At 35.7% G+C, this 26,009-nt stretch overlaps 1 protein-coding gene across 2 annotated transcripts in view; it reads right to left on the reverse strand.

The window, feature by feature from the left end:
• Window positions 1-701: 701 nt before the first annotated feature.
• The window catches only part of LOC127936020 (E3 ubiquitin-protein ligase HECW1), a 38,304-nt gene continuing 12,996 nt past the window's right edge, over window positions 702-26,009 (reverse strand). The window contains exons 4-28 of one of the 2 annotated variants that reach the window (XM_052534164.1): window positions 24,582-24,676; window positions 22,845-22,920; window positions 21,634-21,803; window positions 18,862-19,004; window positions 18,629-18,729; window positions 16,549-17,676; window positions 16,334-16,435; window positions 14,866-15,016; window positions 13,030-13,142; window positions 12,249-12,370; window positions 11,487-11,672; window positions 11,264-11,398; window positions 11,061-11,166; window positions 9,639-9,735; window positions 9,464-9,547; window positions 9,259-9,365; window positions 7,836-7,950; window positions 7,217-7,330; window positions 6,748-6,900; window positions 6,193-6,291; window positions 5,681-5,810; window positions 5,024-5,170; window positions 4,814-4,928; window positions 4,282-4,480; window positions 702-3,337 (exon numbers count right to left, since the gene is read on the reverse strand). In XM_052534164.1, the coding sequence (XP_052390124.1) occupies window positions 3,226-3,337; window positions 4,282-4,480; window positions 4,814-4,928; window positions 5,024-5,170; window positions 5,681-5,810; window positions 6,193-6,291; window positions 6,748-6,900; window positions 7,217-7,330; window positions 7,836-7,950; window positions 9,259-9,365; window positions 9,464-9,547; window positions 9,639-9,735; window positions 11,061-11,166; window positions 11,264-11,398; window positions 11,487-11,672; window positions 12,249-12,370; window positions 13,030-13,142; window positions 14,866-15,016; window positions 16,334-16,435; window positions 16,549-17,676; window positions 18,629-18,729; window positions 18,862-19,004; window positions 21,634-21,803; window positions 22,845-22,920; window positions 24,582-24,676 (4,100 nt within the window). In that variant the 3' untranslated portion in view covers window positions 702-3,225. The remainder of the gene's footprint in view (window positions 3,338-4,281; window positions 4,481-4,813; window positions 4,929-5,023; window positions 5,171-5,680; window positions 5,811-6,192; window positions 6,292-6,747; window positions 6,901-7,216; window positions 7,331-7,835; window positions 7,951-9,258; window positions 9,366-9,463; window positions 9,548-9,638; window positions 9,736-11,060; window positions 11,167-11,263; window positions 11,399-11,486; window positions 11,673-12,248; window positions 12,371-13,029; window positions 13,143-14,865; window positions 15,017-16,333; window positions 16,436-16,548; window positions 17,677-18,628; window positions 18,730-18,861; window positions 19,005-21,633; window positions 21,804-22,844; window positions 22,921-24,581; window positions 24,677-26,009) is intronic. The other variant, XM_052534165.1, reaches the window with a different exon arrangement.

The raw sequence follows: 26,009 nt of genomic DNA on the forward strand, positions 1-26,009 counted from the left end.
CAAATTAGCGTTCTACTCTTCGTTTCTCTCTGAATCTGTTTTGAATCTGAAAAAAACTTGGTTCCAGACTGGTCGGGGCTTCATGTCTCAAACTTTCCTTCTTTTTCTCAAGCGCATCAAAAATCCCACTGTTATCCCCCGAAACCACCCGCTCCTGCTCCAGAAATATCCTCTGGGGACCATCTGTCTTCACTTTCATCTTCCAAAACATCCATGCATATAAATACTTTCTCAAATCTGTTTTCATTTGATTTAGCAACACAAAATATATTACATCACAGTCATTAAATGACATCAAGTTTTTTTTGTTTTTGTTTTATATTATATGGCCATAGAGAGATGTGTTGGATGGATTTGGCACATTTTAGATGGCTTGAGGTTTTCTTGAATATTATAGGAATCTCAAAAGTATGAGAAGGGAGACTGTGAAGATACAAACCTGATGAATCATGAAAATAAATTGCATTAACATTTACTAAAACACCATAATCAATTTTTTTCCTAAATGTGCAATATTTGTGAATGAAATGCATTAAACTAGCCAAACCCCTAATCAAATGCAATATATGCTTATACATGATACGATTTCATCGACGTTTACCTATATGTTGTAAACATCTAATTCTATAAATAAATAGTACAATTTTCCAGATTCAGTAAGATTTACAACCACACCCGATAGAACACGAGTCAGTTTCAGCTGCATTAGAAAGTGATTGTTTATTGACATTCGTTAACATTGTAATGCTGTAGTTACAGAGCTCAGCCTGAGAGAGGCGCTAGAAGTGACCTCAATACACAATTCACAACATTTATTCATCATCCGCTCTCATTCTCTTCCATACACATAGATTAAAGTGTAAAAAGACATAAGCAGGCTAGTGGATGTGTCCGAGGTGGAAGCAGGAGCCAAATCTTTCTGTATTTCCCAGAATGCCATGTTTATAGAGTATGTTTCAGAAGCTTCTTCTCATTTCTCTCACATTGTCAAATTTCTGCGCGTCTTGATAAACGAAGTAACGTCCTTCACAAGCGCCAAAGTGTCGCATTTCTTACAATTCCAACCAAATATGCATAGTAACATACATCTTAGAAAACTAACAGTATGCAAACAGCAAGTATGAAGACATGTTTTTAAAAAAAGATGAATTGTTGGCTGTTGAATTGATTCGACACATTTTAAAATCTTGATTTTACATAGACTGTTCAAGCTAAAATGTACACATTTGATATACAGACATTTTTATAATTTCTTAATTGGGATAAATAATACAAACGCGCTTTCTACATTCCTAATATCTTAAGATGAGTGTTTGAGCTGCAGTTGTTTTTAGCAGAATTACTTTTCAGACATGATCAAAATGGCTTGTTCTTCATCAACACACTAAAATAACTGTTCACCCAAAAATGAAAACTTCAGGAAAACATAATTTATTCACCCTAATGTCATTATGTATGACTTTCCCATTCTTCTTCATAATCAAAGCATTATTATTATTATTATTATATTTATTTTTGGGGGCTGAACGAAGCCATTTAGAAATTATTAGAAGACAAAACTTTTTTTTTTCTGTCAAGTTTGATTTAGACAGAGACACATGCACCTTGAAATGGCATCATGTTAAGACAATTTATGACCATTTCATGTATAATACACACATTCACTTAATTTCAAAATGTAAACATGAACAGTAATCGAAATGTGAGCATGGGACCAACCCACAGAACAAACCACCCTGAGATAAAAAAAAAAAAAAGTCCTGACATTTAAACCAGTTTCCTTTTTAAATAAATAAATCACTCTCAGAGTATCTTACTGCTCTTTAAACACACACAGCTAAAACACTCTGACAAACATGGCGTGTGGTGAACAATTATTTACTATTTTTGGTCTTTCATTTGTTTCAATCCCCTCACCATTTTCTAAGTCATAAAAAGACATGAACAGAAAAACAAAAACACATTTTCTAAACATAAGGGAAAGCGAGTGCATATCATAGCATCAGGAAAATAGAAGTAACTTTTCAAGTAATTTTTAAGTGACTGAGAGATGGCGATGTGACAGAAAAGTCTAGACAAACAGTTGAACTTTATGCAAATGAGCAAAAAAGATGATTTGCGCAGCCAATAACCCCAACATGATCTGGTTTAGAAAACTGAAAAAGTACATGAAAATACAATAAATAAAAAGTATTTCATTACTAAAAATGAACATGCTAAAGGAAAACATATATACAAACTGCAGTAGTGCATTAAGAATCACATAAAGCTGCTCATTATGAGCATTTACTTCTGAGACATCTTTACTCTACTCATTTGCATAAAGTATCGCATCACCACTGGTTTATAGTGAAACACTATAAATCCCCGTCGCCATGAATGCACCTTTACACAGTTTCTTATCTAGATGCATCTAACCACTGATGAGTCATTTTCAGTCCCTTGTTTTTCATGTTTTGTTATGCTGGATAGTGCAGTCTTATTGGTTTAAAATCCCGCTCTACAAAATAATAAACATCACATTTATTCTTAACATTTTTTCTTTTAATGTTAACATTTAAGTAAACATCCTATGTTGACTTTTTAAACCCAAAAACATCAAATCATTGAAAGCAATCGAGTTCCAACACTGGAAATTCATTCAGGTACTACAGACAAGACATCATGAAGCCTTAAACATCCTTAAATATGTTTGATGCATTAATGATTTTAATATTAAAATGTATTGATTAGTACAAATGAATAAATCAAAAGTGTCAAATTACAGTTCAGACTAGCCCTTTCCCCATCGGACTCCTGCAAAGCACTTCCTGTGATAGCGCCGTGTAATGTAAACTAGTGCACACATTTACAGTAATTACGAGACGTCAATCAGATATGTTCTCCAAGCATATTTGGTTTTAACTTTACAACTTTTGTCAACGTGAGAATGCACCAAAGGAAAAGGATGCTGGACGTGGTTTGTGGTGAAATGATGTGCGAACTGAGACCAACTTCAGCAGAGGTCGAGACCCTGAGTGTTAAAGCGGGTTGAAGGCTTCTCTTTCACTATTGCATACACGTTACACACTGTCCACCCGCACAGGTGCCTGGTGCATGCAGTGGTGTCCTGAACACACCAAAGAAATGGACACTGGACACGGTCCAAGAATCCACGATCCACGCTAGTAGATAATTACATGTGGTGTACATGGAAAGGTCACTGAGAGGAAGGTGAATAAGTCCTCACTCAAGGCCAAAAGTGCTGGTCTCTTCCACAGCGATCAGCAGTTTCTCATACAACATGGTGTAGGACGGATACGGTGGGAGATCCAGACGATTAAAGCATGTGTGCGCTCTGAGAAACAGACATGGCACATCAGCAGCCTGACAGTCTCGTGTGGAATCAAGAGCAATCTGCATGTTTTTAACATTGATGACAATAATCTAAATATATATTAATAATCAATTTAAATAATTTATATGATTAAGGTTTACTTAAAATTATATTAATAACTTCTCATTTTAAACAGTTCATTTTAAATGATTAAAAATATTATTTTATGTTAATTTAATTCATTAATGATATATATTATAATAGTATCATTTTAAAAAGTATAAAAAGTAAAAAATATAACAAAGTATTAATAACAGTAATAATACTAAACTGTTAATGTTCATTTTAAATTATTTGCATTACTAATTACTGTTAATTTTTAAATTAATTACTTTGTAAATTTAATTTTTTAGAGTTTGCACTAATGCCTAATCACAGAAAACATAATATATATATATATATATATATATATATATATATATATATATATATATATCATGATGATGAGGAAGGTTTTTTTCAGACTTGACAAATTCATAAAAAAGTGCAAATTAACAGAATCAAACCATTTCATAATAAAATAAATATGGAATATATATAATAAAATAAAATAACAGCAACTATTTCTTTTTACACATTTTTTCTTGTTTATTTGAAATTTTTCATGACTGATTTTTTTTTTTTTTTACAGTTTTATAATTTTTATAATTACAATTTTTAATACCTTTTTGAATCTGGATGGAAAATGGAAATAATAAAAAACAAAATCATAAAAAGAATGTAAATTGATTTGCAAACTCTATTGATTATAATATTGCAGGTGTTCTGTAGAGCAATCCAATGCTTGAATTTCTCAGAGAGGACCTGTATCTTTCATTATTGACATTCTTTGAATTTATGTTAAACATTTACCAAGCCAGCTCAAATCAACAAAAGATTTGTGATAGATGAATGAATAACTATACCTCGGGAGCGATGTGATCTTGCCCCATTTCTCGATGCAGAAGCGTCGTAGGCCGTTGCTCCCGCGCAGCGCAGTGAAGCCCTCGTACGGGACGCTGGAGGTGCCCGTCACAAACTGCAGCAGACGCAGTCTCTGTTCATTATTGAAGCGATCTACCACACCCCAGAACCACCGGATCACAATGTGTCCATCGTGATAACCTGACGATGAGGACAGAGCTCAAATACACAGCTTTTCATTACAGCTAGAATTTTACTTTTGCCCTTTGAAGCAGCATTGAGAAACACTGACCGGCTTATTAATTCAATGAAGTGTAGAAATGACATTGTTTTCATTCATATTTAAAATATATTTAATTCAAGATCCTGAAGTGACAATGCAATTTCACAATAGTGAGAAACTAATTAGTATACAATATATATTGATATCTTTCAACATGTGGATTCTTTTGGCACAGCCATAACATCACGTGTATTGATGTTGTGTGTTTTTCTGTATTTGTATGTACAGTAGGTGTAAGTTTGTCCTCTCACCTCCTCTATACTCTGTGTTGTTCCTCCAGTCGTTTAAATCAATCTCTGCTGTTCCTGCAATCACCAGCTCCAGCTCTCTGGCATCAAACACAGACACCAGACGAGAGTCCACCACCTACACACACACACACACACACACACACACACAGAGGTCAGATGTTAAATGGTTGTAAACGGGCAGAGAGTAAATCAGATGAGAAGCATGCTTACCTCATAAAAGCCCCGGACCAGAGCCTGTGTCTGCTGGACAACACCTCGCTCCACCCTCCACTTCACCATCCGCTCTATATACTCCTTCTTATTCTTCTCCGTCACCTGCATGTTTGACCCGCCGGACTTCAGCTCCCGCTCGGTCACCTGACATATATTATTATTATATTTACCTGACAAGATATTTTTGATTTAATTCACCCCACTCTCCCCAATTCTTATAAACCATGGGAATCTTTAGTGAGCTGTTTATTACAAAATAGCAATAAATGTATACTATTATTGTTATAAGTGGCCTTTTGTGCAATAATCATGTGGTCTAATCAGCATCTTTAAACGACACACCTGAGAGGTGGATGCATTATCTCAGCAAAGCAGAAGTGCTTACGAACACAGATTTAGACAGATTTGTGAGCAGTATTTGAGAGAAATAGGCCTTTTATGTACATATAAAAAGTCTTAGATCTTTGAGTTCAGCTCATGAAAAAAAAGAAATTATATATATATATATATATATATATATATATATATATATATATATATTTTTTTTTTTTTTTTTTTTTTTTTTTTTCATTTTTCTTGAGCTGAACTCAAAGATCTAAGACTTTTTCTAATAAATATATATTAAGACAGAATTAGTTTTAGGGTTTCTCGCACCTGTCCGAACACTTCCTCATTGACTGTGAAGGTGAGATCCAGCACATCAGTGATGTCATTTTCCTTCATCCACTGTAAGCTCTGATGAAACTCCTCATCCAGATACTCCAGGTCACTGAGATCCGTGGCTCTGCAAGCAGGGGTAACAATCAGTAGATTGATTACTATGGCTTTATAATAAACATAAGTAAAATAAATGTTAATTTAAGCCATATTCATTTAATTTCACTCATGTCTGATTTTGTTATTGCGAAATAGAGTGAACAGAGTGTTATTGCAGTAAGAGTGAATTTAGGATGAGATGGTTGTAAAAAAAAAAAAAAAAAAAAGTGACAGTAATACTTTTCAAAAATTTCAAAAAAAAAAAAAAAATACAAATATAAATTAGATTTGTGTGTTTCAATTAAGATCCTTGTATACAAAACATCAAGCTCTTAATTTATGCCTGATTTTTCATTGTTCTCAATGTCTGCGTGTAGTTGAATGCATTGAATGGTTTCTGGTCCACTCACAGTCTGAGGAGAGCTTTATAAAACGGACGGGTGAAGAATGCGTCCAACAAATACTGATGAATCAAAGCCAGGCCGAGAATTCGACCGCTGAAACGGAGCCTGAGAACACACGTCACATCATGCGGTCAAAACAAACGAGACATTCTGCCAATAACAACATAAGCAGAGGTGACCTAATGGATAGACAAGGTTGTGGGTTTGAGTTAAAGCATGTGTTTAGGGTTCAAGCCTCAGGTCCAGCAGGAATTTGTCAGTGGGGGGAGTGAATGACCAGTGCTCTCTTCCACCCTCAATAACACGACTGAGGTGAGACCCTTGAGCAAGCCACCAAACCCCTAACTGCTCCACAGGCGTCGCAGCAATAAGGATGCTCACTGCTTCTGGTGTGTGTTCAGAGTGTGTGTGTTTGCACTTGGATGGGTTAAATGCAGAGCACTAATTCTGAGTCACCATACTTGGCCACTTCACTTATTTCTCTGTCAATGAAAATTCAGAATGTGTTCCCATACCACACAGGAAGTGGAATTCCTTGGGAGGATGTGGAAAGAACCTTACCATTCCAAATGGTTTTCTACAAAAGCTGACATGGGGCTGATCTGGACAGTGTATGTGTCGTTGGCGGAGTATTCAAACAGGCCATAGTAAGGGTTAAACAGCTCCTGAGACAGCAGGAAGAAAAACTCTCGCGATGGACCGCTGTAGTCCAGTCTGAGAAGAAACGCAGAATTCAGATAGAATCACAAATATATATTTGCCTTTGCTTTGTGTGAATAAAAATAAAACATAACATTATCATTTAAATCTAATAACAGATGATGTATTTTAAATACCAATATATTAAATAGACAATATTTGGTTATTCTGAGATTACTTGGCTTATGACTAAACAGCCATTAATTACCATTGTGCAGATTAGTTTGCTTTCAACTTTAAAAATATGTAAGTATATATATCAGGAATTATGTACATATGTCATATTTGCTATCATTACGTTGTGTTATGTACAGACGATCATCTGTCTCACCCTTCCTCTCCGACAAAGGTGATGTACAGCTTGTTTCTCTGGAGTTCTTTACGGGAGTAGGACATGACCTGTTTAAATGTTCCTTCTAACAGATGATCTCTTCTGACGATCAGTCTAAATACAAGAAATCAGAAATGAAGGACGTTCATCCGGCAGATCCTACTTTAAAGACCGCACACTTAACATTTTTATCCATCAAAGAAACATTAAGTTGATCACAAGAGACATTAAAAATATTTGTATTTTAAATAATTTGTTTGACATTGTAGTTATCAAAGATTTGTGAAAAAAAATTATCACAGTTTCCAAAAACAGTATACAGCAAAAATTTATAAAAACATTGATAATAATAATAATAAAAAATTTCTTTAGCATAAAATCATCATATTGGAATGATTTCTGAAGGATCATGTGCCACTGAAGACTGGTGTTAAGATACTGAAAATTCAGCTATAAATTACATTTTAAAATATACAATTATACACGTATAATATTTACAAACTAAAACTGAAAATTTTTTTTTTTTTTAATTCTAATAATAAAATTTCACAATTTTACTACTTTTACTGTAATTCTGATCAAATAGATGCAGCCTTGGCGAGCAGAAGAGACTACACACTTGATCTTGCCGGGTCCTTGCCCGTAGCCCTTCGCCTCCAGCTTCCTGTAGAAGTTGCGTAGTTTGGCCTCAAAATCTCTGCGGTAGGGCGCTGGTGCCCGAGCCCTCTGGGACCCTGAAACACAGCCCCTCATCATCAGCACAGAGTTACTATACTGTACATATCAAGGATCAGCAGGCCATCAAACGACTCGGAAAGAGTTCACCTTGAGAACAAACACACGAAAAGGGGAAATGATTATTCCTTTCGTTACATTAAAGACGTGTTTCAGGGCAAAGATTTTTGATAAGGTTTTGGAGGACAGTTTTATTTGTCTGAATTGTCCAAACATGCACAATTCAGACAAATTGTGCAATTCAGTCAAGTTTTACAAAACTGACTAGTTACAAAGAAGACTAGTTAACCACATTACGGACCGAAGGAAACGTGGCAAACACAGGTTTGTATATTGACCACTACAGGTGTGGGGTCTGTAAATGGGCAGCTGGGTTGGGACAGTATTTAAGGCTGGAGAGCGGCTGACCTGGAGAGCTCTCACCAGACAGACAGCAGGCTGGACCGAGAGGAGTTTGCTCGAGGAAGCCTTTATCAGAGCAGATCAGAGCGTGTCAGTGAACTATGACCGGACTTTCCCTGCAAACTGAGGTTCTTCATGTAAGTAAACCAATTCAACCGTGTTAACATCCCAGCGCTTAACATGGGTGTTAATGGAATGATGCATGTTCAAGAGCTGGTCAGGGACACATATTCAGTGCACAACGTTTCATTCACATTTGTGACAAAAAACAGATGTGAACTGTAAAATGTACTGTATTTAGGAACGTGTGCAAAAAAATAAGTAAATAAAAAGTCCATGTGAGTCATTAATACAGTCTAAAGTCTAAAAGTCAAAAAATTCTGTTTTATGAAATTTAAGTTCAACAATCTTAAATGTAAGTCTTAATTATCATTTGAGGTCTTAAATTTGGGGAGGGAAGAAGTGGGAACATTTAATTAATTTATTAATACATTTTTAAATACTTTCAAAAGGCTATGATTTCATTAAATAAATGTGAGCTCTGCACACTGAAAATCAAACGCTGTTGCATGTTCTACAGGCTTAAGGTTTCAGATAAATTTGCAATCAATGAACAGCACGCATTTATTCCAAAAGATTGCTTATGATCTACTGTTGATAAATAATGACAATTTTTATGGTGTTTCTATTTTAACATGTTACAGATAGTTTTAAGAGTGCATACTTTATACCAAGCACCAAGTCCTGGTATAGTATATTTAGCTTTAAGCATTTGAGAAGGATGTTATTGGAAAGTGCAAATGATGCCTAGGAATTTGCTTGATGTCACATCAGGTCACATCAAAACAATTATGCAGTTTGGAGAGCATCTGAAGGATAATGTTTAAAGCTCTTGGCTGACTCACCTGGAGAGTTTTGAGGAGAAGAACCAGGAGAACATCGTGGAGAGAAGTTGAACCCGGGGTGAAATGATGTGAGAGGAATGTAAGACATGATGTCCCCCTCAAACAAACTGAAAGGCAGAGCAAAACAAATTCTGAAAATAGCATGTTTGAGACAGATTAGAAGTGTTAATCACAGGAAATATTTCCTGGATGGAGGTTGCTTTACCTTAACAGCATGACCAGATCAGCATCACATGACAGCTTCTCCAGTCTCTGTGTGCCTTCGGTTCGGATGTGATGCACCTTTTCCCTGCAGATATAATAAACACAGCTGGAAAACTGAGAACCGTTTGAAGGAACTAATGATGTCTTTTGTTACAGAGGAAGGTGAAGTGTCATACTTGAGCGAGTGATTCCTCGCCAGGCTCGGCTGTCGTTCCTGTAGCACCTCAAAGATGTTTGGCTGCCGTAAAAACACTACAATCTTCTCATTGTATGCTGAGAAACAGACGGAAAATAATTCATATCAACTCTGGTATACGCTGGATATTTATGATGGTTTGGGTTTCTTTGCTTATGATCATGGTCATCAACATTGTGATATTAATGTCAATTTTATTTGACTAGATAAGCACACTAAAGAATAAGCTCTTTCTCCTCGTATCATGATTTAATAAAAAAGAGTGTCTGGCTTAAACTTTATTGTCATAAGTCTGAATCATTTCTGCAAATCAAGTAATTATTTTTTTTTTTTTACATTTCAACCACTGATTTATCAATCAAATCTGAATAAAATCATGTTGGTGAATACTGTATGCTGATTGTAACTATGCAAAGTTATATTGGTACATTAAAAAATGTATATGATTAAATAGTACTGTGGCGAGTGGGGCGGGGCCGAGAGGCGTGGGAACGAGGAGTGAGGCCAGGTGTAGTGATTGGAGATGAGCTACACCTGAGCCCCACCGCTAGTATCGAGTCCCACGTAGGAGATGGAAGGATATAAAACTGGAGTGACGACCGTGAAGGACGAGAGAGGACCAGGCCTGGGACATTATTTTATGTTTGCTTTTTATTTATGCGCACCAGTCGTCCGTGAGGGGCTGGTGCGCCGTTTTGTATTTACTTTTGATTATTAAAATGAGTTTTTGATTGTGCGCCGGTTCCCGCCTCCTTCTTCCCGATGTATATGGAGATTTAATCATTACAAGTACATTCTGAGATTTACTGAAAACGTTGATCATTAACTAGATTTCTACTAAAATCTACTTTTTAATTCATTTAAAAACAAATACATAAATGTAATGCCATCTAATAAGATGAAACAGAAAAAAAAAATATTTGGGGGATTTGTAATTGTTTTAATGTTTTTGAAAGAAACTAAAGCTTAGTAATGCTGCATTTATTTCATAAAAAAGTAATACAGTAATATTGTTAAATATTATTACAATTGAAAATAACTGCATTATATTTGAATATATTTTAAAATATAATTTATTCCCATGATCAAAGCTGAATTTTCAGCATCATTACTCCATTCTTTTGACACATGATCCTTCAGAACATTTATTTTTATTATTATTATGTCGAAAACAGTTTGCATATTTTTGTGCAAACCGAAATATTTGACAAGATTCTCTGATGAATAAACAGTTCAACACAACAGCATTTATGTGATGCATGATTGCATTCATTTTTAAACCGTTCAAGAACAAACAATGAACAGAAAAAAATCTTTATTTTTCATCTTATTTTAGCTACATCGACTAACCCTTAGTGCACCTGCATTAGTGATCTGTCCATTATTTGTGAATGGTCCTTACCTAACGGCACTGGCTCCGGCTGGCTTTGGTTTCGTATGGCTGCTGCAGGGCTGTTTCCAGGCCTGGCTAACAAAGACACCCCTCGGGTGCGAGACACCTCAGATGCCTGGATTTAATAAAGAAGTAAAATAACAGTTATTTCTGTATCATCTACTAAAGGATCAATCTTTATGTCTCGTCTCTGTATGGTGAGTGTGTCAGACCTCTCCTGCGCTGTAGCTGCGTAATCTCTGCAGGTGCTGGCGGCGCGTCAGGTGGTTCGGCAACCTGCCGTTTTGCAAAGGGATCCTGGGATCTATGAAGGTCGTGGCACGAATGTTGTGGTCTACAAAGAATGACTGTGGAAACCAACAGAAGACAGACAGTTGAAATAATGTCTTGATGGACACTGAGGTGAGACGTTAGGAAGAGCGTTATGTGAGGTACCTTCCCCTGCGCGTCTGTTTTGATCTCCCAGCCCCGCGGCAGCTCCAGCTGAGCATCTGCAAACCTGTTCAAGAAGGCCACCAGGTCACGGTTGTGCTGGTACCGCTCAAAGTTTCGGGCATCACGTCTGATTTTCAGGACCATGTGTTTCAGACACGAGCTGTTTGTGAACATACGATATGCACCCTGTAAAATAATAATAATAATAATAATAATGTTACTAGCATAAACTTTTGAATTAAAACATGACACGTATACTACAATTCAAAAGTGTGGGGTCTGTAAGAGTTTTTAATGTTTTTAAAAAGAAGTCTTGTATGCTCACCAAGGCTCCATTTATTTGTTAAAAATACAGTAAAATCTGTAATACTGTGAAACATTATTACAATTCATAATAACTGTTTTCTATTTGAATATATTGTATTAAGTGTAATTTATTCCTATGATGCAAAGCTAAATTTTCAGCATCACTACTCCAGATTCAGTGTCACGTGATCCTTCAGAAATCATTCTAATATGCTGATTTCACTGCTTATCATTTCTTCTGATTATTATAAATGTTGACTTTTTTTTCTCACTTTAAAAAAAAATAATATATATGCCTTTACTGTCACTTTTGATCAAGTCAACGTGTTCTTACTAAATAAAAGTCGTACTGACCCCAAACTTTTGATCAATATTCTAACTTAAGCAGCATTCTCTATAGAGCTAGAAGAAATGATTTAGATGTAGTGAATAGTGTGTAGTGTGGAGGGCGCTCACATAATTTGCGTGGAGAACAGTGAAGAACTCTGGGTGAGTGATGAACTTGACCGCTGGACTCTGCAGCAGTAACGTGATCTTCTGACAATGACCTGGAGAACACGGGGCATCTCTCCTCAACTCTTAAAAAAGAGAAGAAGATCATTTCAAGGGACCGTTTACCAACTTACAAAAAAAATTCAGCCTTTTGCCTCAGCTCTCAAATTGTGTTCATTCTTCTGCACGGTCAAACCTTCCACATTCACAAGGTGTGTGAGCTCTGTGTTCATTTCCTGTTTAGTGTCTTTCTATATCAAGTTTGTTCTCACAAAACCAGCCGAAGAAGTTTTCACATTCATCATAAACACTCCAGATTTCAAAAGACAAGTTTTGAAATTACTAATGACTTAAACCTGAACCGTTAGTAAATTTTCCTCAAAGAAGGCTATGAAATGGCTTTAGAGAAGCTGAAATGCATATACGCTGCTTGTATGTGGCTTTTGAAGCCATTGATTGGTTACTGGCTACATTTGTTGCATGCGAACAGGAATCTGAAGGATTTTTTGCCACCTTTTTCTGCAAATGGATTTAAACATGGTGTTAAAAAGAGTTGAGAGAATTATACCCTCTTTACTAGCTGGACGAATTATCAAGCGACCTATAAAAGAGAATTATGCATTGGATGTTGTGCAAAATAAACTTTTTTTGGTGTACAAAAACAAACAGTTTCCACTGACTTGAGCATGAGCTAATGATTTACACTTTCTGCGGGAAAGAGAGCAACAGTTATTATGATTGTTACCGGTTGTCTGTGGAGGCGAGTCGGTCTCAGTGTTGGTTGTTCTCTCATTGTGAGGACTTCCTGACTCCTCGTTTCTCCTCTCTGTGGCCATCGTCCTCTGGATGGTCTGGTACCTGATGAAGACATGAGTAATACTGTTATTAGTCACTAACATCTGTACAGTATGAATCCCATTGTAAAGAATCCTTTACAACTATTTCTACCCAAACACCCAACTCATATGCTGCTCGACGGTTCAGTAAAGCTTTGTGTGCTTTGAGAAGAATCTAAAATCCCTAATCTGCTGCTTCTGGACTATTAAATAAACAGCCTTTAATCACACTCTAAATGGAAACATGATAAGCACCTCTATTTCTGTCCTGTAGGTGGCGAAAGAGAGCACGTTCATGAGCCATTGCGATCGTGCTTGGTTTCCAGAACAACTGCAGCATTTTATGAATCACTTTTTTAATCACTGGCTTTGATCATTTTTACAAAGGTTACTGTTATATGCCTATTTGGTTAAAATATAGTGTTCATCTATTTAAGTTTAATGTTTGAAGTGATTATAATTCTGAAACCTGTAGCTTCCATTCAAAAATAGTTACCAAAAACTCAACCATTCATCTTGTGATCATCTGTAGAAAGCATTGTCTGTAGGTTTTTTCTGGTTAATTTGAATTCTATTTGATGGATTTGTTTATAAAGCTATGGAAGGACTACTGTATAAAACATCAATGACACTAAAAGGAGATGTTACTGTGTTGTTAGAGAGAACTATAGCTTCAGTATACTTCTCCTTTCTGTAGTTTCACTCTGTTTCAACATACACAGTCAACGTGGTGTGGAATAAAGCTGCATTCTCCCACAAGTCTATGTGTTAGAACGAGTTTATCTATCTCTGTCTATCTTCCGGAAGAGAGACACAAAATTAAGGGCAGAATATATAGCAACAGAGTCAGTCATACTTTGCTAAATACAAACCACTTGATTCTGACCAACTTGGTGATTTTATCAGGTTTAAAAGTTTCAAAATTACAGTAATGCATCATAATTAAGTGAGGTTTATGCTTACAACAAGAAAGAAATCTATCAATGGCGTAAGAAATTTAAACTTGTTTCTCCTTTCAATTAGGTTTATTTTTCTTACCCCACTGACAGATATATATTTTTTTATTAATGAAAAATACTAGTAAACTGATTGTAAACCTTAGTGAATCGTGTTACATTAATCATTGAAATGCTCTCCTCCAATAAATTTGACATCCTCTGAAAGGAAATCTCCAACAAATGCGTATGCAATACAATAAACCACAAAAATACCCTTGAGCCCACACTTTCTCATTGCTGACAATATTTGTTTTAACTCAGCAACAGAGTTTGCACTGGTGCAATGCTGTTAACAAATCTGACCTTTTATATTTTGCATCTCAAATGCATCTTAATTAAAAATTGCTTAGATATTTGTGCTGGAAAACAAGACAATAATAATACCGAACAAGAAATTATCCTTTTGCCAAGTTATTAGTTTTCAAATACAATGGAAAATAGTTAAATGATGAAATACACAAATGGTTAATACATTTTTTTTTTTTGAAAATGAATAAAATAACAATTAGTAGTGAAAGTCATACAGTTCATTGGCCTAAATTTAGTCCGCTTACTGTTGGAACAAGTAGATGCATTTGTAACACAAAAACATGGCTCATCCAATCAGATCTGAGAGTCAGAACAAAACAGGTTAAACATTTGGACTTGGAGCTTCACAGCATAAGAGCAATTGATCAGTATTCCAGATTATTTTGTAAAAGAAGTGTACATCTTTGGTGTTTTCCGGAAACTGTTATTGTTGTTTACCTCCTGTTGAGCTGCTCCATCTGTTGGACAGAACCAGACCTGCGCAGGCCGTCTGGCGTGGCTGCAGATGTCGGCCGTTGCCAAGTGGTGGTCCGGTTAATGTGATCCACGTAAAACACACGGCCGTGACTGTCAATACGGGCCTCCCAGTCTGTGCATGCCAAACAAAACATAAACACACACATTTGAAGCTCAAGTCAACATAGGCAAAATTATTTAAGGAAAAATATTTCAAAAATGATTGTGGCCCTCTCTATTTAGGACAAAAACCTTCATCCAGTTTTTACTGTTAGAATGCCTCAAAGATCCCCTCAGCGTAGGATGCTTCAGATTTGACTAATTTTGGCATAAACACAGACAAAACCACATTAGCTTGAAAAGTGACAGACGGTCTTGAGTAGGTCAAAGAATAACGTTATAATCATTGCTAAAATCTCAATGTGGGTTAGTAAGAGTGACACTGAAGATGCTCGTTTCTGATATGAAAGTTTGTTTGCGTGTAACTGGTTGTAGTTTGACTACACAGTGTTGAAATGAAAAATATGAACGCAGACACACCAGGTGAAAGTGATTCATTTGGATGGATTTGACCGATTTAGATTTGCTGCAATATTTTGCAACTTATTTTGCAATTTCCAAACTTGGGCATAGTGCATAACAAACTTTTTATTTTAATATGGGTTAACATCTTGTTATAGACATTTTCATGAAGTAATATTTTTGTTCATATAGCTTTTGTTTCATAACAGACTTATGACCCAATATTATGCATGTTAAATTATATTGATTATAATAAAAAAAAGTTTCATTATCAGTTAAATAATAATTAATTTTAAATATAATTAAATTAAGGCAATGCAAATAAAATAATTCAAAAAATAATTACAGTTTCAAAAGCTTTTTTGTAAGATGTTTTTGCAATGTTTTTCTTATTATCAATGTTGAAAATTCTTCTTAATATTTTTTGGAAGGATTATTTGATAAATAGAAAGTCAAAACAACATTCATTTAAACTATAAATCTTTTGTAACATTATACATTTATTAATTTTGTCACTTTTGATCAGTTTAATATCTATATATAAATATAAATATAAAATCAGCATAGAGACATTAAACTGATCAAAAGTGACAGTGAATATATTCATGTTACAAAAAAAAAAATAATAATAATAATAATAATATATATATATATATATATATATATATATATATATATATATATATATATATATATATATATATATATATATATATATATATATAATTATTATTATTATACTTATTCCATTATTATATCATATATACATTTATAGAAAATATATATATATATATATATATAAGTATTTTTATCATTTTGATAACCTATATATAATCCATAGGAGATTCCCCTATAAAACATCCCCAAAATTTGTGAGACATTTGACCACAATGAATACATCAAGGTGTGTTGAGACAACAGAACTCACTCGGTGGCAGCGGCTCGTCTATGGTGGGGTAGTGATGTGGGTCGGACCGCAGGGCGGGCAGCTGGCTCACTGCAGGATGGTGACAAGGCAAAGGACATTCTCCTAAACACACACCAAACACATGCCAGGCCATTCTTCATAGACACTTTTCAAATCCAGATCTTTTTGAACTAAAAACACATGATCTATGCATTCTACCAATAATGTCTACTCACTCCTGCTGCTTGATTCAGCTACCGGTGATTCTCCATTACCCATAATGCTGTGCGGGCTCTGGACGTGACTGTCCGGTGCCTCCTCCCACTGACAGCTCACGTCCCCTGGCTCCTGGCTCTCAGCGGCTTGTCCTGTCTCCGCCTCCAATCCCAGAATACCATTCACCCTGTCCATGTCATCCTCGTCATCCTGTGAGGAGAACGCAGTGCTCTCCGACCGACGTGCGCTGTCTAGAGACGCTGCCCGGACGGGGCCCGAGGCCCTCTGTGCCATTTCACTGCAGCATTGCACTGGTCTCAAATCATACTCATTTTGTCCTGGTGACCTTTGACCTGTGGTTTGGCCCTCAGCCCTGGGCGGGTGTCCATCTCCATCAAGCATCTGAATGAGGTCAGAGAGGCGCTCGTGTGAGCGGCTGCGGGGCAGCGTCCTGCGAGGGCCGTTGGGTGTTAAAGCATGCGGCTCAAGGGTCGCACCCTCTTCCTCGTCTTCCTCTTGTTCTTCTACACTCTGTGGCTGGACGGGTTCAGGAGCGTTCACGGTGGATGGGAGACTGTGCAGCAGGTGGTGGATTCGGATGTAATGGGAACGCGGCGTCTCCGGTTCTCCGCAGGTAGATGCGATGACCGTCTCTAGCTCAGACACGGGAAGGGAACAAGGCCTTGGCTTCCTTCTCGGTGTGGTTCTGATTCTCAGTGAGCAGCCTTCCTCTAGGTCCACATCGGGTTCCTCTGAAACTGGCTGTGAGTCTGAGACTGCCTCCTCTTCGACTGCTGCAGACTCTACAGGCCCACTGGTAAAGGCACGGTCAGTTTCTGCTTCTTCTCGGGTCATCTCTTCTTCTTGTACTTTGGTCTCTTCTTGCTCCATTTGTCCTTGGCTCTCGGCTGCTGCTTCCTCCTGCTGCTCCAGATGCGTCTGCTGCTCTGACTCTAAAGGCTCTTCCACTACAGCATCTGTCTCGGCTGATTCAACGTCCATGGGCATCTCTACAGATGCTGTTTCTCCATCTAAAGGCAACTCTGGTGTCCCCTGGTCCAAACTCATTGTGTCTTCTGCCTGAGGCTGGACTTGAGCTTCTGCTGCTGCCACTGGTTGCTCTGTACTAAAAGACATGTCCTCATCATCTGAGGAGAGGACAGAAAGCTGTGAACTACATGCACATAATGCATACATGAAAATACTAGCCAGTTAGCATGCTAGATATACTGGGAATCATGAGAATTTTTAATGTTATCATAAGTGGCTGGATTAGACTAGTAGTAGAAGAAATAATATGGTGGTTTATTATAATGAATTACACCACTATTAAAAATTTAAAGTCAGTAATTAATATTGTTATTCAGCAAGGATGCATTAAATTGATCAAAAGTATGAATTAATAATGTTATAAAATATTTCTATTTCAAATAAACACACGTTATGTGCATCAAATAATCCTAAAAAAAATTGTTTCCACAAAAATATTAAGCATTGATAATAATAAAAAATGTTTCTTGAGCAGGAAATCAACTTAGAAAGATCATGTGACACTGAGGACTGGAGTAATGATACAGCAAACTTTTTTTACGTTTAATAATATTTCTCAATATTACAGTTTTTACTGTATTTTTTAATCAAATAAATGCAGTCTTTGTTAGCATAAGAGACTTCTCTATTACAACCCCAAACTTTTGAATGGTAGTGTATTTTTATAAGGACAATGAGAAATAGGACAGGATTGGATGAGATGGAGTTTATGTGTGAGGTCACAAACAGCACATCTCTCCTTAACAAGCCATTTGAGACATTAATCAAGTTACCTGACAAACTATAGTATGTAAGGTTTTGAAGAAACCTGTCATAGTGATGCTTTTGATAACTAACTGAATGCCAACTAATTTGAATATCAATCAACTAATCATATGATTAGATCAATTAAGATAATTGATATGATAAAAGCCACAACACAAAAATAATTATTATTAACAGCTGAACTTTCCAGATCAGTCCGTCATTATTGTCGAGTTCTACACCAGAAATGAACATGTTAATGAAATATTATATTCAATAACAGGTTGATTAAAGAGCTGGATTTACCTGGGTGGGTGGAGGATGTAATCTCAAACCTGAACTGCAGCTGTCCACTGACTTGCTCTGTTGGAAGCCGTCGACCCAGAGTGTAGCTGACCACTCGATCACTATGACAAAAAACATGAGCAAACACCTCAAAATTAGCATTTCACTCATTAGCAAAACAACATGTATTTCAATATGACACAAAACAGCCTATTCTTGTCTAAGGTTGGTTTGTTTATTATTTAAGCACATACCCGATAGCATGTTTCTCCAGTAATCTTTGCACCGGCATGGACAGCTTGCCCAAGAAACGCTTTATGATCGGTCGGCTTTTGGCAAACTTGTCCTTCACCTCGATCTCCAATACATCCGTGGGCAGAGACACAAAATTAAAGCGCTACGAGAAGGAAATACAAAGACAAGGAGGGAGTGATAGCAATCATTAAAAACAAAACTCATAACCTCAAGTGAAATAAGCAAATAAAAACCATGTTGGTATCAAGCAAATACACATCACACATGCAGTGTCGCTCTTCATCAGTGTTGGATTTTGCTGGTGTAAAAGACACTGCTCAGGGTAACTGTCATTTAACAAAAGTCAAGAACTAAAACAAAAAGATAAAATGATCACAAAGTCTATTGATAATTGGCATGGTAGTTGATGCTTAGCTTGTTGACTGACCTTTTTGTTTTCTTCAACATCAAGATTTTAGGTTCATGTAATTTAACCTATAATAATGTAGTTCTGAAGTTTAATTTTCATGATCTATAAAAGATACTGCACTAACCAAATGTGTCCCTTCAAATCAAACCTGCCTTCCATCATTCATTCTCCATGTCTTCATGTCCGCTGTAAGGTGATCTCCTCTACTCTTCTCTAATCTAATAAAAGCACTTAGAGGAAGACCATATCAGCCAGATACAGCCCCTTAAAACATGAAAACAATCCCATCAAATCTCATTGATTTTGATCTCATCTGCACCAATAAAATGTAGTGATGGGAATCGTATAGTAATTAATGTTTCTGATTCTGAATCCATTTAACGACTGCAGTTAATTTAAAGATCAAGTACTTTTGAGAAAGCACCAAATAATTCATACTAACTGTGTATACTACTACTGTTCAGAAATCTGAGGTCAGTAAGGTTTTTCTGAAATAAATGAATGCTTTAATTCAGCAAGGATGTTGTAAAATGAGTAAAAGTGACAGGAAAGACATTTATAATGTTACAAGAGATTTTATTTCAATTAAGAGCTGTTCTTTTCCACTTTCGTATCCTGAAAAAATAATTGTGGTTGTGGTTTCCACAAACACATTAAGCGGCACAACTTTTTTCAACATTGATAATAATCAATGTTTCTTGAGCAGCAAATCATCATACTAGAATGATTTCCTGTCAATTCTAAGAACGTTAATTTCCTGGTTAAAGAAAATAACTTTCTTACTGTACAATATTACTCAGAGCATGTAGGAAAAATCTGCATGATTAGGGACTCCAGTTATGAGCAAACAATGAACAACCTCAAGTGTGATACAAGGAAGACTTTATTAACTACATAAACACTTAAACTAGTCTAACACACACACACACACACACACACACACACACACACACACATGCATACAGTGGGCATAGGAAAAGCTAAAGCTTAAGCAGTTAAGAATAGAGAAATAAAAACATGAAGCTATGGTACAATCAGATACTCAGCAGATCTACAGCCTGAAGGAAACATCAGTTTCTTAGTTCAAACACACCTTTGTAAAAGGTGCAAATGATTCTTAAATGTTCCAATTAATAAGACTAAGTTTGTTTTTTGCATGTCTTGCCTGATTGAAACAAGAGTACTGATGCACTTTGGGGCTCCAGAGGTTGGCTGAAGTTAGGTAATGAGAAAGAACCATTCTAAGTCAGAGGATGGTGATGAATGGAAAGTCAAGGCTGAAGGCCTGTCATGAACTTAAGGTGTCCTAGAAGCGTTCTAGCTCATATCCTCATTTTCCTTCCATCCTTGTCAATGGGATCTAACAGAACCACAGACATCATCAAAGTAGTCCATGTGACATCAGAGGGTCCGTTAGAATTTGTTAAAGCATTGAAAATACATTTTGGTCCAAAAAAAAAAAAAAAATTACGACTTTATTCAGCATTGTCTTCTCTTCCGTGTCTGTTGCGAATGCGACTGCTGTGACAGTTGACGTATGACGCTGCTGACGTGTTTTCTGGTGCGCCCAATAACAAAGATAACACATCAGCAGCGTCACTGCAGTGATGTGTCACATGGACTACTTTGAAGATGTTTTTCTTATCTTTCTGGACATGGACAGTAAATCGTACACACAGCTTCAATGGAGGGACTGAGAGCTCTCGGACTAAACCTAAAATATCTTAAACTGTGATCCGAAGATGAACGTCGGTCTCACGGGTTTGGAACGACATGAGGGTGAGTCATTAATGACATAATTTTCTATTTTGGGTGAACTAACCCTTTAAGAGTGTATGACAACATTTATAGGATGCATTGAGGAGGAGCCGAAAAAAACACTCAGTGGCCAAGTGATGCATTATCCATACATTTTATGGTCCATGATATTGGTAGAGATAATGAACATTTCTTTGTGACTGTATATTTCAAGTTGGAAAAGACATTTAGTTCCCACTTTAAGTGAACCTTAGTTCCCAGGTCATCTACAAAATGGATTAAAAGTCAAGAAAAGATGAGACATAAACATTTTTTTGTTTGGAGCCCTTCATGACATGCACTTAAATGAAAAAAATAGAATAAGATTCGAATTAAATTCTATCCGTCAGTCAACAGAACAGTGAGCTGTGTTTGTGTATCTGCAGTGACGCATCAAGTTTATTTGCACAATAAAAGATTTACAAGACAAACTCCATGTGGACAGAAGCACAGAAGGGCAGAGTTGGGTTAAATGTCTGTGAATAAATAAGACTGGGACCAGATATTCTTTTATGAGGATTTTTATATGAGCATGTTTAATCTAGTGTGTGTGTGTTTCCCGTACCTCCCTCTGCCAAACGGGATTAATGGTATTGCAGACGATGCCTGATCTCTTCTCCTGGCCGTGGTGAGGAAGGGCAGGGAAGATGCTGTGCTTGCCGGGGTGGATGGCAATCTTCAGGTAGGGGTCGGGGTTGAAGAACATGCCTTTCTTCAGACCGGTGGCTTGGAAATCTGAACACAACATAAAAAAAAAGAAATTAATTACAACAGAGCATAACTGAATTAGAAGAAACAGCACAGAGAGACAAAGACCAGGATATTAAGTAAGGGATTTAGCAGAATACAATATAACAGAATGTAACAGAAGAGAACATATACATAAAAAACTGTATAAAAGAAAACAGAACAGAAAAAAATTTACAAAACAGTATTGAACAGTACAGAACAAAATAAACAAAGCAAAATAAAACAGAATAAAACAAAACAGAAAAGAATACAAATAAATAAAACAAAATAAACAAAACAGAAAAGAATACAAATAAATAAAACAGAATAAACAAAACAGAAAAGAATACAAATAAATAAAACAGAATAAAACAAAACAGAAAAGAATACAAATAAATAAAACAAAATAAACAAAACAGAAAAGAATACAAATAAATAAAACAGAATAAAACAAAATAAACTAAACAGTCCAAAACCGAATAGAACAAAATAAACAAAACAGAAAAGAAAAGAACAAAATAAACTTATCAAAAATTAACATACCAAAATAAAACAGAATTAAAAAATTAACAAAAGCAGAACAGAATAAAACAAAAACATAATATAACAAAACTGAAATGAACATTCCAAAATATAACAAAAAACAGAACAGAAAGAACACAATTGCATGTAGCAAAAAAATAAATAAAAACTTGAGAGAGAGCTGAACGGAATAAAATAGAAAAATACGGGAAATGAAGAAAACAGAAAATATATAATATATAATAGAATAGAACATATTTCATTTTACTATTATATGTTGGAGGCCAAATTAGCATCTTAAAATCTCTAAATTGCAAAGAAGAAGCCCCTTGGCGAAGTTGTTTTTTTGTAAGGAAAGATATAAGTAATTGAGGTAAATATGTTCCTATATTTGTTTACAGCAAAGCAGACTGAAAGCAGTGAATAAATCATGAAATCCTCTGGAGACACTAAATATGGAAGCCCTTTAAATATTGATACAGCTTAATGATTGAGTGGTCATGCCAATTTTTACACAACACACACCTGAAAGAGAGAAACTGATGAGTCTTCTGCTGCTTTGACTCTGAGGGACGTCATCTGTGGCCACCGGCTTAAACACCTGATAGCAGAAAGATCAGTGTAAATGTGACCCTGGACAACAAAACCAGCAAAAATAAGTTTTAAATTGCTGAATTAAATTGCTAAAAGCTGAATAAATAATATTTCCATTGATAAATGGTTTGTTATGATAGGACAATATTTGGCAGAGATACAACTGTTTGAAAATCTGGAATCTGAGGGTGCCAAAAAATCAAAATATTAAGAAAATCACCTTTAAAGTTGTCTAGTTGAATCACTTAGCAATGCATATTACTAATCAAAAATTAAGTATTGATATATTTACGGTAGGAAATTTACAAAATATCTTCATGGAACATGATCTTTACTTAATATCAATCTTTTGCATAAAAATAACTTTTTTTTAAATACACATTTTTCACAAATGTGTTTGATTTCATTGGTTCTGTTACACGCGTTCACATAGTATCAGTAGCAATATCTGATCAAAAACTACAACAGAATAGTTCTTCCCCTACGTTTTTTTATTGCGTGTTGTTGTTGTATGCATCACAACATCATAAATGAGACAATCTCTCAGTTTCCACCAAAACGATAACATTGTCATTTTGTATTGCTGACACTGGGTTGGACAGGACAAGATATGAAGATATCAAGGATGATTAAGTGGAGTGTTTAGAAAATGAATGATCAAAAACATTAAATGTTTAATGAAAATTAAAAATGAATAAACATGGTGAAAACTAATTTGCTATAGAGTAAGTAATTTTTTTTCCTTTCACGAGTGGAAATAAAATCTTAAAATTTCACCCACAAAGGAAAATGATGTCATTTACTCACCCCCATGTTGTTCCAAACCCGAAAGACTTTGGTTAAACTTTGAAGATATTTTTTATGAAACCTTAGAGATTTCTGTCTCTCCACTGAAAGTCTAAGTAACCACAACCTTGAAGATGCAAAAATGTCATAAAGTCATTGTAAAATGAAACCATATGACTGACGTGGTTTATGATGACTGTAAATGATGAACAGATTTAATTTAGGCTTTTATTTACATCTAAACAATGAAGTTTGTTCCAGTGTGCCATGATATTTGTATGTGTGTTTATATGTGAACAAAAGTTTTAATTAAATCTGCTCATTATATAAAGAGATTATATCTGTTCACAAGACTTTCAAGTGAAGTGGGATTCAACATTTTTATTCCCATTTGGGGCGACTAAGTTTTGGTTACCTGAACTTTCACTGTGGCAGAAACCTCTCAGGTGTTATTAAAAATATTTTAATTTGTGTTTGAAGTCTTATGGATTTGGAATGACATGAGGACGAGTAAATGATGACAGAATTTTCTTTTTTAGGTAAACTAACACTTTAAGTTCACCTTAAATGCTTGTGTCTTAGAATTGGTGCATTTTACTTTTAAGAAACAAAAAGAGAGTTTGGCTGACTCTGTGGCTCTGGAGGTAGGTCTGTATTAAACCATGAACTGATTAATCCTCTGAGAAACAGAAGGCACAGACTGTTCTGCTCTTGAGAAACTCTTGATGAAACGTGCCGAAAGATAAAAAAGCAGCATGAAGCAGCAGTAATGTAGACTTTCTACATGATTGATCTGTGTGTTCCTCACCACTGCTCATCTAAATGCATTATAATCATGACACAAAATAAAAAACACAGACAAAGTTTCTTTCTTTGGCTCACCGGTGCGGAGGGGTTTTTCACGGTCACACAAGGCATTGTGGCCCGCAGGGCTCCACTCACTCCATGATAATATTTAAAACAGATCTTAGTCTCTGCTGAAAAAGAGCCAAGCACAGAAAAAGATCACACCAAGAAACTTTATGCAGATTTTAAATATTCAAATCTTTCTTTCAGATATGCATAAATCATCCATATTTACATGGTGGGACTAATAAAATACTGACAATGTAAACATCTCAACCCTATAAATTACAACAGCTGTCACCGACTAGAAATAGCAAACTTTGAGTTTCTCTTGTACTTTATTTCAAGCACCCAACCATCAGATAGTTAAGAAGGAAGTGTCTGTGAAATGGTCGGGACTGGTTTTGCTCATGGTAAAAATAGTTGAATGTGGTCATTGTATCAATTTTTTTAAAAAGGGGCCCCTGCCTACATCCCACCCCAACTTCCTCTTTAACAGGAATAGGAAACATTAACCCAAGGACAAAAGTGTTGTGATAGAAGAAACCGTGCTTGCTATTTGAGAAATAATGGCATTTATAATATTAAAAATCATATGTAATATTAATTTTAAATTAAATTACATTTACAGGACATTCAAAGAAATTCCTCATATGACATCTGGGTAATTAGAATGAAGAAGATCAATCTTAACAAAAATACTAATCAATCTGGAAATATTCTATCTGACCTAGTTACAAATCCTTTAATAAATAATATTACTGGGGGACCATATGATTTCCATAATGTTGAAAATGCATTTATAAATTTACTGTATAATGCGGAAATGTCATTGAAGTTTGGGATTAAAGCTGTAAAATTAATAAAACTGGTGTCTTTGATCATTAAACTGCAGAAAGTCTGCAAAAGGTCTTCATTGCAGACTTCAAATTTAATCCAGAAATATTAAAACAGAATTTAAATGGATTTCACAGAGCCCTGCTTTATCTCTGTCTAAAAACAGATCTTTATTAACACCGAAGCTAGCAACACATCACAGAAATCTAGGAAGAAAAAAAGATTTAACATGCACTGTGATACTGGGATAGTACAGAACACAGTAAAAGAAAGTGATTTAGCCATGCTGCTCTAGTAGGCGATGTGACTTTGAGTCTGTATGTAGTCATCATAATATCAAAGAGGTGGGCTCTGTCCACTGGCCCACGGCCATTGGGATGCCTTTTCTCTCTAGTATCCGTAAAAGTAAAAGTGCCAACAATACATGACAAAAAAGCAGCAGCATATGAGCCATATGGCCTGGAGTGCTTTCTGGACTGTCAAGCAAAGACAGCAAAGCCCGAAATAACCTCCAAACAGCTTTATATTAATACAAGCACATAGGCTTCTTATCATGAGAAATGTTTTGCGTGCTAGTAGAATGTCACACCTGAATTTCCCTTCACGCTTCTTATCTGAAACACCATC

Source organism: Carassius gibelio, chromosome A2 (assembly GCF_023724105.1).
Source record: "Carassius gibelio isolate Cgi1373 ecotype wild population from Czech Republic chromosome A2, carGib1.2-hapl.c, whole genome shotgun sequence".
Lineage (NCBI taxonomy): Eukaryota > Metazoa > Chordata > Actinopteri > Cypriniformes > Cyprinidae > Carassius > Carassius gibelio.